Here is a 12267-nt window from a genome sequence, read left to right on the forward strand (position 1 = left end):
AGGAGGCAAGGACCAGGGCCAGTCATTATATCCAGACAATTGCCTGGCGATGTGTTCTGCTTCTTTATGTTTCTAAGAAAGACTAAAACCCCTGCCAGAGTTGTGAAAATTCTGGGGAAACCCTTCTTTCCCGCTAAATTTTAATGTCAACTTTATGCCAGCTGTTTTATATCAGAAAAAATTGGGGACCTAGCCACATCCTTCCAGGATTTAAAGACTTAGTTCTATTTCTTATGATCCAGGGTCTGTCATTCTTTCCCTTAACAACCTTTTCTTGAGTAGAGGTTACACTAATGGGTTAATTCAGACAACCACCGAGCGGAGCTTCCTAGACAGCCCAGGAAGTGGCATTGGTTCCCACCAAGGCTTCCTGTGCCCCAGCCTCAAATTCTCCCGAGTCTGGATAGTGTTCATTTTTACCCCGAGGACATTCTTTGGGAATATTTATTGTGGGATTTGGGGTGGGTGCAGAGGAGGACTCTACAAAGGCACCGACTCTGCGCCTCAAGAGTGACCTGGGCCCCTGGGCATGAGAGGAGAAAACCCCTTCCAGTTTTACTGATAAATGGTGATTTCTCGTTTTCCAAGAAGCGTCTGAAGATAAACAGCTCGCAGAGTGAAACTCGAATACTGCCTTAGCTCAGGATGGCTAGAGAACCGGGAGAAAACGCAGCCCTGGACGCCCGCTCTGCAGAGGACAAATTGGGGCTTCTGACGGTGAAGGTGGAGGAGGAGGAGGAAGAGGAGGAGGAGGCCTCCGCCCTGGCTGCGGACAAGGGCGCACCCCGCAGCCCCGCCCGGGGCCCCGAGCACTGCCGCCAGCGCTTCCGTGCGTTCCGCTACCCCGACGCTGCGGGGCCCCGGGAGGCGCTGGGCCGCCTGCGGGAGCTCTGCGGACAGTGGCTGCGGCCAGATGTGCACAGCAAGGAGCAGATCCTGGAGCTGCTGGTGCTGGAGCAGTTCCTCACCATCCTGCCCGGGGACCTTCAGGCCTGGGTGCGGGAGCAGCATCCAGAGAGTGGGGAGGAGGTGGTGGTGCTGTTGGAGTATCTGGAGAGGCAGCTGGATGAGCCTATGCTGCAGGTAGAAAGAACGGGGTTTAGTATCTGAGAGCTCTGCTCGGTGCATCCTGAAATCTCAAAATCGCAGCGAAGGGCATTCCTTAAGATGCAGGAGTTCTCCGTTGCTTTGTACCCTTGCACTAAGGCAAAATACCCTCAATCTCTTCTTAGATATTATGCTTAAATACATAAAGGAATGTAAAGGATTGCAAGAGAACTCAATCTTACTAAAATTCAGTTAGCAAAATATCAAATTTGTGATAAAGTTTTATATATATATATATGTATATATATAAATATATATATACATATATATATGTGTGTGCTTTTTAGTTAATATGCAAAACAAGGTGACCTAGGGGCAGGGCTATAACTGGTCGTTTCAAAGAGATTATGACCGTGAATGACTGAAGATATTTTCTTGTAATGCGCTGTGAAAACAACCACAGTTTCTGTTGGCAACCACAGTTTCTGTTGGCGACCACATTGATTTGTTGCTTCAATTCATAATTGAAGGAAATACTAAATTTTTCTGAGAAATAAAGACTATTTTTTTTCTATGCACTGGTTTTGAACGTCTGGTAGAAAATGGATGTTTTTTCCTCTGGTCTCTGGCCTGTTTTATGAGACAGTTTCCTCTTTGCATCATGCAGTGTCCTTGTACACCTTCTCTCAGAGAACTTGTGTCCAGAACCTTCTAACCAGTGACTAGGAAACCAAGGTTCTTACTTGGATCTATTGCACTGAGCTTTGTAACAGCAAAGAGTCATCTCATTAACTTTTCTTTATAAAGGATGTGGGAAATTCTGAGCTGCATATGAGAAAGTAACTTGAAAACCGTAATTAAACTATAAATGTCTGGAAGGAAACCTGCATTTAGTGAGGATATACTGTATGTCAAGTCCTGTGTTGGGTGATTTCCCATACTATAATCTTATTTACTTCTCCTCCAAATCCCGTAAGTTAGAAATTATATTCATTTTTCAGATAAGGAAAGATACTAGATCTTTGAGAATTCAGCATGAGTTTCCAAAGGAGGTCATAAAAGCACAAAAGTGTATCATGAGGAAGCGTGAACTCTGTAGTCATTCTGCCTGGGCTTGCATTTTAATATTGCTACTTAGAACTGGGTGACTTGGGCAAGCTGCTTAAACTGGGCCTCGGTTTCCCAGTTATAAAATTCCAGATAATGTCAGCTTACATGGGTGATCTAGACTTAATGCCTGGAAAATAAAAAGTAGTCACACATAGAAAGTATGATGGAAGTGTTTGACAAATAAATAAAAGTAAATGAATTGCTTTTAGGTTCCAACTGGAGATCGGGGTCCAGAACTGCTCTTTTGTAAGGTAGCATTGTTGACACCAGCTCAGGGGTCACACAGTAGCCAATTCCAGCCAATGAAGGCTCCGCTGAAGCATGAATCTGTGGGATCCCAGGCCTTAGAAGAAAAAGGTGAGTTTTATCTTCTAGTCTGTTTGAATTCTTTGTGTGTGTGTGTGTGTGTGTGTGTGCATTAAACCCAGGGCCTCACACATGTTAGGCAAGCACTCTGAGTTACAGCTCCAGCCTTGGGCTATATGAATTCTAAAGACCTCATCCAATTTCATTCAAGGGCCACCTCAAAGATAGATCCATTAACAGTTACTTGATATGCCCATCACTGATCCTCTCAAAGACTGAAACCAAAAGGGGAAGTTCAAACAATAGTAGAAAGCTTTCCTAACCAAACCTGGATATAGTAAATAAGACTTCATTAAAATTGGTGTCTGGAAAGTATTTATTTATTGAGACAGGGCTTCACTATATATAGCACAGACTGGCTTAATTCTCTTGTCTTAGCCTTCTGATTATAGGCATATGCCACTATGCTCAGCAAGAATTTTTTAATAACATGGTAGTGTCCATTTGTGCAATATATATTTGTGGAAGCCTCCCTATGGTAGCCAGTGCTGTTAACACTGAGAATAGAGCCATCAGTAGGATTGAATTCTTGCTCTGGTGGAGCTTATATTCTAGTAGGGAAGATAACAAATACATCAATACAATTTTAGGTATTCAAAAGTGCTGTGGAAGAAAACAGAATTTGGAAAGCCAGCCAGAATATCTAGAAGGACTGCTGCAAATTAAAAAGTATAAATCTCCTCAACCCTGTACAGTCTGTAACTAAAACAGGGTGAAAATCATTTACTATGAAGCTACTCTATGTTCCAGGGTGTTCTTTGCTGTGGACATTTGGGCAGGTTCTCAGGATGTACAACACTTAGACTTGCTATCCACATACAATCTCTATTTCTCACAGAAGTTTTGGCCTAAACCAAGTCTTTTTCTGCTCCTTCCAAAGTGCCCTTCTTATAGAGCAAGCTGAGGTTCCTTCTAGTTCTAAAAAAGTTCTAGTCTTGAGCAAGTTCTAGAAAAGCAGACTCCCATGTTCCTTATCTGACAGTTAGCTTTATCTCATTCCTCTTAGTTTTTCAGAACCAAAGAAAGTACCCTAATAGCTATGAAGACATTTTAGCCAACAACAAAAAACCTTGTCCATCCCCATCTCCCACAAAAAGTGAAAGGCTTTGTTTTGTTTTTATGTCGTATTCACTTGCCAGTCTTACCTAGAATTCTTCCCATGGTATTTGTATCTGTTTTTGTATCCGTAGGAGCATACCAGATCTTCTTAGGCCCTAGGATTGGAGTTGGTAAGGATCCTGTACTTTGGAAAGGAATACATTCTGTATAAACATCTCAGCAAGAATTTACTAACTTAATTTTTTATCTTGATTCTACAAGACAGGGAGACTGACTGCCAAGGTAGATCTCTTCCAGAGCTTCTTTCTTTCTTAGTTCTCCAGGTTCCTGGGCTTCCTCAGGGAGGCAGTTGCAATGAAGATGCCATGGTAGCTGTCAGGTCAACTCCACAGTCCCAGGTGAGCTGGAGCTTCTCTCCCTCCCCAACACATAGCACCCTTCATTGGTGTTGTGTTGCTTGTTAGCAGCCAGTTTCCATTTTTCTTATTGTTGAATACCTTCATTTAGTGTTCACTGAAGAGGCTTTTCCTCTTTTCCTGCTATGTTGGAGAGGTTTCTGTGCTTCTCAAATCTTTCCTACCCCATCCCTTTGGTTAGCTCTCGCATTAATGGGATTTCTTCTTCAACAAGGGCAATTCAGGAAATGAAAATTGAGGATTTTGTTGTGATGGTGTTTGTGCAATGCTGGGGTTTGAATACAGGACTTTACACATGCTAGGCAAGTGCTCTACCACTCAGCTACAGCCCTAGCCCTGTTTTGTTTTGGAGAGGGATATAAAGGCCTGGCCTCTGCCCTCAAAGGCTTAAACTTGAAGAGGGTAAACACAGCATGTCCTTTTAGTCTAAAATTACTGATATGACAATAGGGATAAAGCCTACTTAACCTAGATTTTCATATCTTGCTTGATCTTTCTCTGTGGTATTCTTTACTTTTTCTTCTGAGTTATTTTCTTACCTGAGACCCAGAAGTTGTCTTTTAAAAGCCATTAATGTCAATGAGCCTTTGCCTTCACCTTCACTTTGCCAAAGCACACCACAACTCTTTTGAAGAGTTTGGATATGCTTCACTACTTTTGTTACATTGGCCACAATGCAGGTCTTCCAAGAATTTTCACTTTTTGGACTATTTAGATCGTCACATGAAAGTACTTAACTTAAGGTATGTAATATTTATTACCTTTGACAGTTTTTTTGTTTTGTTTTGTTGTTTCTGAAACTAGGTCTTGCCATGTATTCCCAGCTGATCTTGAGCTCCAGCTCCTCCTACCTTAGCTTCCCAAGTGCTGGATTAGAGGTGTGCATCCCAGCTGACATTTTTTGTTTTTTATAAAGATGTTATTGAGATAGGATTAAGTAGGTATAGGTGTGCCATTCTTGCTCTATTAAAGAGATCCTTTAAAGGATTTGTTCAGGGCTGGAGGCATGGCTCAAGTGGTAGAGTGCTTGCCTAGCAAGAGTAAAGCCCAGAGTTCAAACTCCAGTATCACAAAAAAATGGGGAAGGGATATGCTTATTCTTTGCACAGATCCACTTTAGGTTTGATTGTGAACACAGAAGAGGTAATAGGTTGTATTACTTACGTTTTAGAGGTTGCTGAAAATGGAAAATGTGGCCTTAACTCTGTCCCCTGGGTGGACACAGCAGGATTCGTCTCAGATGAAGCTCTACAGAGATGAAAGACAGGAGAAATGTGGCGGCTTGGCCTCGCTGGGTACGACTGACAGGCACTAATTTCTCAAAAAGTGTCTTTTTCCCTTTGTCTGTTGGAGGGCACTGGATTGTGAGAAGCTGTTTGAGTTTGTTTGGATTCAGAACCACCATTTCTGAGCCCCTGTTAATGACCAGCTGTGTAACTAGCTACTTAAACCTGATTCTTGCTTTATTTTCTACCCTGACAGTGTTCTGGTCAGCTACAATCACTGACCAGTGATCAATTTCTGAGTCCCTACTTTCTCTGTTTCTTCCAGAATGTTTCAGAAGTACTTTTACTTACTCTGTTTACAGTCTCCTGCTCAGCCCTTTTAGTATCTAATTCTAGGTATACCACCCTGCCACGCTCTTCGTAGAGCCCCCAACCCCAAACTATGTACTGTCAACACAGTCCTTGGTTCATATTGTCTTCCTTCCCTTCCCTCCCTTCCCAGGTGTACCCTTCTTCCAATGGCTCCATTCCCATTCTTAGGTTTCTTTTAGCCCCGTTTATTCCTATCCTCATTCCTGCACCTGAATCCTCATCCTTGGCCTACAGAGACCTCTGTAACTCTTACCTCCTTGCTGTACATCACAGAGCTTTTCTCCCATGTAGGGCATAGTTGACGGTCATTGGCCATGTGTTATTTCAGGTGATGAAATGCAGACTAAGACCAGGGACTTGACTCCAGCTGAGGAACTTCCAGAACAAGAGCTTGGGCAGATACCATGCCATCTGAGTGAAGACATTGCCCAGGTTCCTACATGTACAGAAGCTGGTGAACAGGAGGCCAGGTTACAGCGAAAGCAGAAAAGTGCCACAGGGAGTAGGCGACACTATTGCCATGAATGTGGAAAGAGTTTTGCTCAGAGTTCAGGCCTGACCAAGCACAGGAGAATCCACACTGGAGAGAAACCCTATGAGTGTGAAGACTGTGGGAAGACCTTCATTGGGAGCTCTGCCCTCGTCATTCATCAGAGAGTTCACACTGGTGAGAAGCCCTATGAGTGTGAAGACTGTGGCAAGGTCTTCAGTCACAGCTCAAACCTTATCAAACACCAGAGAACCCACACTGGGGAGAAGCCCTACGAGTGTGATGACTGTGGGAAAACTTTCAGCCAGAGCTGCAGCCTCCTTGAACATCACAAAATTCACACTGGGGAGAAGCCATACCAGTGCAACATCTGTGGCAAAGCCTTTAGGCGTAATTCCCATCTCCTGAGACATCAGAGGATCCATAGTGATAAAAATGTTCAGGAGCCTGAGCGTGGAGTGTCCTGGGAAGGTCAGGGTAGGATGGAAAGCCAGTGGGAGAACACTGAAACTCCCGTGTCTTATAAATGCAATGAGTGTGAGAGAAGTTTTACTCAGAATAGAAGCCTTATTGAACATCAAAAAATTCACACTGGTGAGAAACCCTACCAGTGTGACACATGTGGAAAAGGCTTTACCCGAACTTCATACCTTGCTCAACACCAGAGAAGCCACGTAGGGAAAAAAATTCTGTCACAATAATCTGCCCCAAATATGCCAGTGGGTGTTTATTTGTCATTTAACTATAGCCCTTACTGACTACAGAAGTTGTGGGCTGGGGCTTTAACAATACACATCAAAATTACCCTTTGGGTTGGGAATAGAAAGGTGTTAGACAATGTAGTCTGGCTGAGATGAATTATCTACTACATTCTAGAAGGTGATTGATTGGACCAAAACTTACTTGATAAGAGGCCATGAGAGTGTTGTCTGGGTGAGGTAGGACCTGGTGTGTTTGATTCTTACCCATTGGACTTAAATGTCCTTCCAGAATAGCTAATTGCTCTCAGCTAGCACTTTTTTCTCCTGGATGGATGACTTGATTTGGGGACTGCTGCTCTTACTATTCATTTTACTAACAATGACTCCTTTATGAGTTGGTAAGATACTTGAGGTCTTTTACCCCTCACTGTGCCTTGTACATAGGTGCTAATAAACATTTACTAAATGTACTAATGAAATGACCTTCACAGCTTTGAAAATCTGTGTTTAGATTTCTGAGAAATTTCTAATTAAGGCTACTTGTGTTTGATTCTAGTTCTCTATGGTTCTAGATTCTGGGTCCATCTAGTGTATTTATGCCAAGTGCATAGTGTTGCCAGAGTTGGGGTGGGGAAATCCATATTTCTTCATGAGGACAGTACATATAGTAAGAATGCCTTAAACAGCCTCTTAATCATTAAGACATTGGGAGACTGCTTATCTGATAGAATTCTATTAGTATACATTAAGTTTGCTACTCTTTAGGGGGAAATTTCTCACAGTTGGGTAAATAAAAATTAACTCATTATCAGATCAAAGTGATTATGAATTTTGATATAAATTATATAATGTTCAATATCTTGTTTCTTACTTTTTACATATCCCAGGCCTAACCAAGTTCTAGGATACAGTCTGTATGCCTCTCCCCAAGTGTAAAGGCAACTGTATCAAGGCTATGCCAAGCTAAGCTTAAACTTCCTTCAAGTCAGAAGATTCACACCAAATATTTATAATTATTATTCATGCCTTCAAGACTGCCTTTCAGGTTGGGAATAGTAAGAATGAGTTAGTGACAGCTGGTCTGACTAGAGACCCAAGTGTGTGGGATAGGAGAAAATGTATGTGTTCTGAAGCTCCTTAAGGAAAATGACTCCACAATATCAATGTATCAACATGTGAAATCAACCCTCAATACTGTGTGTTAATCATAAGAAATAAGACTTTTGTGATATCCCTCATTTTGCACCTAAACCACCCATATTCTTTGAAGCCTAATAACTTCTTTTCAAGTGCTTGAGTATATAACACCACCCTTTGGCTTTGCCAGACTGTGTCATGAGTGGATTCTGCTTTGATAAAACCCTTTACCATGTTTTCTTCAGTCACCAGCATAGTGTTTCTGTCTATTCTCATGCATCTTTCTGTATTCCTGCTCTGAATTACCACAGACTGACTAGGGGCTTTCAAAACCTAAGGGCTGTTCCCTATGACCTCTCATTGCATTTGTTATTCTCCCATTTCAGTTTAAAACTTTTTTAGCTTTCCAAAGTTCTGTTGACTTTCTTCATTGAATCTTTTAAATTTTTCTTTTAAACTAACCTGACTTTTTCTATCTCCACAGAGCTAGCCATTTCCTTTTCTGTCCTTTAATCTTCACTTTCTCTAAATATTTGCTATAATCCTAATCTTAAATGCTCAAACCTATTACAGACTAGCTACTCTGTTAATTTTTCTTTGGCATTTGTTTCTATTGTTATATGACGAGATGTATGTGAAAGCCTTTACACACAAGAAAGCATTATACAAGTGTAAGTTAGTGAGGTTAACAAAAGACCCCTGTGCTTCTTTTCACTCATGTTGCTCAGTTCTGCGCCTAAAATTCTCTGTAGAGGAGAGAAATATTGTAGAAAAGTATTTTTAGTGCCTGCTGCGCTAGACAGTGGAAGGGACAAAGCTTTTAACTACCTGTGTATATGTGTATGTGCGTGTGTGTGCGCGTGTGTGTGTAACGTGTGTGGCCATACACAAACCTACATACTTAGGCTTTTAGTAGAATAACGTTGATAAGATTTACTTCCGGTTGTGTGAACCATTATTTTCACATGGACAGAGTGACATGTTAGCTGAAAAGATCGCAGAAACTTTGCCAAATTCAGTAAATAAGGCAAGTCTGAAGAGATAGGTATGTCTGGGGGGTCTTTGGTTCCAGAGTGAGGAGTTTAAACTTTATTCAGTAAGCACTGGAAAGTTGCTGACATTTTATGGTAAAAATATCATCTAGGGGGCTGGAGAGCACTTGACTACCAGGTACAGGCCCTGGGTTTGATCACCAACACCATCCCCCCAAAAAAACATCTTGGCAGTATTGTGTACTTGGCAGTATTGTGTAATTTCAAAGAAAAAATAAATTTGCTACTATTCTTTAGACACCCCGCTTTGTATAAAACAAAGGTATGTTTATAAATGAATGAATTATAAAATAAGCTTATAGATTATTTGGGGCAATCAAGTAATTTTCAAATAAAATTAGGTTCTGAAAATTGCTTAGTTAGGAAACAAGTATATAAAGTATAATAAAATGCCACTTTTTGTGTTTTCTAAATTACTTTTAGGAATTTTCATGTTGGCTGATTGGCTGATTTACTTCATTTCTACAAGTGAAGCAAGGCAGACCCCTTTCTGCTTTTTTCCCCCCTCCTGTTTGATGCTTTCCTATTTGTACAGTGCATCCATCAACACAACCACAGCTGTTCCTCACAACTACATAGGGGAATGAGTATTATCATTCCATTTTTCCCTTTTTCTTTTATCATTTTTACATTTACTCACATGTGTATACATTGTTTGGGCCACTTCCCTACCCCCGCCACCTGCCGCTTCCAGGCAGAACCTGTTCCTCCCTCTTGTTGTTTCGTTGAAGATAAAACATAAGAGATAATGAGAAAGACATAGCATTTTGGTAGTTTGAGATAGAGACAGCTATACAGAGAGTTTCCTAGCATTGCTTCCATGCACGTGTGTATTGCAACCCACATTGGTTCATTTCTACCCTGTCTCTTCACTACTTCCTGGTCTCCTTCCCATAGTGGCCTCTGCCAGTTTAAGATTACTATATTCACTCCTCTACAGTGTGCACATCAACCACATTCAAGTTTTAGGTTTTCTTCCCTTTCCCTATTCTTCCTGTGCATGTTCTCCCCTTAGCATGTGACCCGTGCCAATAATATTACTGCATTTGTTTTAGGTCTCTAATCCGCATATGGGGGAGAACATGCGATTTTTGGGCTTCCATTTTATAGATAAGAAATCTACAACTCAGAAAACCCATGCGTCAGAGCCCAGGCTTGAACCATGAAATTTATTTTTAGTAACATTTTTATTTTGGAACACTTTTAGCCTTACAAAAAAGTTGCAATGATGGACTTCTCACATACCTTTTACCTGGCTTCTACTGTTAACATTACATCTTTTTAGTTAAATCCTTGCTTTTTGACCACAAATTCCAATGTTTTTGCGGTCCTTGGGTTTGAAGTCAAGACCTCATGCATGTGAGGCAGGCATTCTACCACTTGAGCCACACCCTCAAGCCTTTTTTGCTTTAGGTATTTTTTTGTATAGGGTCTCATGTTTATGCCCCAGCTAGCTTGGACCATGATCCTCCTATTTTAAACTTCCTGATGTTGCTGGGGTGACAGACATGCAAGGTGCCCACCATCACACCTAGCTTTTTAATTTTTTTCAGCACTGGAATTTGAACTCGGGATTTCATGCTTATCAGGGAGGTGCTCCACTGCTTCAGCCATGCCTCCAGCCCTTTTATCTTCTGGCTATTTTTGAGACGGGTTCTTGTTTTTGCCCAGACCGGCCTGGACTGGGATCCACCTGGTTTAAGCTTCCCGCCTTCACTGGGTTGACAGATATGTGACACACACCCAGCTTTTTTCCACTGAGTTGGGGTTTTGGGGTCTCGTAAACTTTTTTGCCCCAGTTGGCTGACCATGATCCTTCCCAATATAAGTCTCCCACATAGCTTAGGATGACAGGCACATGCCACCATACCTAGCTATTGATTGTGATGGGGTCGCATGAACTCACTGCCCAGCTGGCCTCAAACCACGATCCTCCTGATCTCAGACTCCCAAGTGTGTAGGATCACCAGCGTGAGCCACCTGCTCCCGGTTTGTAAATCTACCACTGGCACCTGATTTGTTTATTTTTGAGACAGTGTCTTACTGTGTATTTCAGACTGCCTTAAACTGGCAATTCTCTTGCTTCAACCTTGCAATTGCTGTGATTACAGCACAACACCTGGCTCAAAATCCCAGTTTTTATTTCAACTACTGATGTTGGAGCTTTAAGGTTTTTAGCGATCTAGAAACCAATCCCAATGTAACTTATTTATAGACAATTAAGTCATGGTTTTTCCTTTTCCTTTAGTGAATTTTTTTTTGCAGTACTGGGACTTGAACTCCGGGCCTTGCACTTGCTAGGCAGGTGCTCTACCACTTAAGCCACTCCACCAGTCTTTCTAAGTGAATTCTTAAACAGATTATGCATTGCATAATTTCCAAAATAACTAGTTTCAATCATTAACTAAATTATTAAAACTAACCATTTTTCCTTTTTTTTCTCCCACCAATTCTCATCATCAGTACTGGGAGCCTGGGAAATGGAATTTGTAGCCTCTCAGACCCACTTGTATATATCACAGGACAAGAAGGGCTGGTATGGGGCTGAGAGATACATAAGAGATAGGGTGAGATATGTGTTGGACTCACCTTTGTGTCTTCGGCAGTTAGCAGAGTTCCTGTTAAATTAATGAATCTGGAAATTGAGTCGACTCATTTTTTAATGAGTTCTTGGTACCTACTGTTGAAATCCAAAGTGTGTACACATTCCTGCTTTCAGAAATTCCAGTCTTTCCCTATTTTTAAATGTTTTGTGTTCTCGGCCATCCATTCAATAAAGTCAATGGTGTATGTGTTCAGACACTAAGGAATTAAAGATGAAGAAGACACTGTCTTTGCCTTTGGAAAGTCTGAGAACTACTGTCTTTTCTTACATACTAGGTTTTCATTTGCGGTGTACTTTTAAAGTAGACACAGAAGCTGATCCTGACCAAGTCACTATTTGTCTTCCAAATTTATTATTCCAGTAGCTCAAAAATGAGTCTGTGCTTCTATTCCTGCTACTCATTCTCAATAAGTCAGTCAGAGCAACTATTTTAAAATCTTCTTAAAAATCTATGTTAGATCACACACATCATCCTGCCACTTAAAACCCTTCTATGGTTTTCATTTTCACCAAATTTAACTGTCCAAAACTTTTATGGAGGTGGAGAAGTGTGGCTTCACACGGCTTCTCTGAACATATCTCCTACCCCTCATCGCATCTCTCTCTTGCTCTGATCATACTGGCCTCCTTGCTGTTTCTTGACTACAACATCCACTCAAGCACTTGCTCTAGCTACTTACTCTTCC

At 41.5% G+C, this 12267-nt stretch overlaps 1 protein-coding gene across 2 annotated transcripts; it reads left to right on the forward strand.

Annotated features, from left to right (window-relative positions):
• Positions 1-334: 334 nt before the first annotated feature.
• On the forward strand, positions 335-9389 carry LOC109694828 (zinc finger protein with KRAB and SCAN domains 4). Of its 2 annotated transcripts, none has more exons than XM_074082668.1 (5): positions 335-996; positions 2367-2514; positions 3898-3980; positions 5170-5293; positions 5925-9389. In XM_074082668.1, exons 1-5 carry the CDS (start codon positions 646-648, stop codon positions 6785-6787), a joined length of 1569 nt encoding a protein of 522 aa, XP_073938769.1. In that variant the 5' UTR covers positions 335-645; the 3' UTR covers positions 6788-9389. The 2 variants fall into 2 exon arrangements, with proteins under 2 accessions (XP_073938769.1, XP_020032605.1); XM_020177016.2 differs by having other exon boundaries at positions 337-1083.
• Positions 9390-12267: the final 2878 nt, after the last annotated feature.

Source organism: Castor canadensis, chromosome 8 (genome assembly GCF_047511655.1).
Source record: "Castor canadensis chromosome 8, mCasCan1.hap1v2, whole genome shotgun sequence".
In the NCBI taxonomy this organism is placed as follows: domain Eukaryota; kingdom Metazoa; phylum Chordata; class Mammalia; order Rodentia; family Castoridae; genus Castor; species Castor canadensis.

Excerpts from the sequence above, each read along its gene's own strand:
- LOC109694828 (XM_020177016.2), top strand. The coding sequence starts at position 646 with ATGGCTAGAGAACCGGGAGAAAACGCAGCCCTGGACGCCCGCTCTGCA. Across the intron at positions 1,084-2,366 it reads TGGATGAGCCTATGCTGCAG|GTTCCAACTGGAGATCGGGG; the intron begins GTAGAAAGAACG and ends AATTGCTTTTAG. Across the intron at positions 2,515-3,897 it reads CCAGGCCTTAGAAGAAAAAG|TTCTCCAGGTTCCTGGGCTT; the intron begins GTGAGTTTTATC and ends TTTCTTTCTTAG.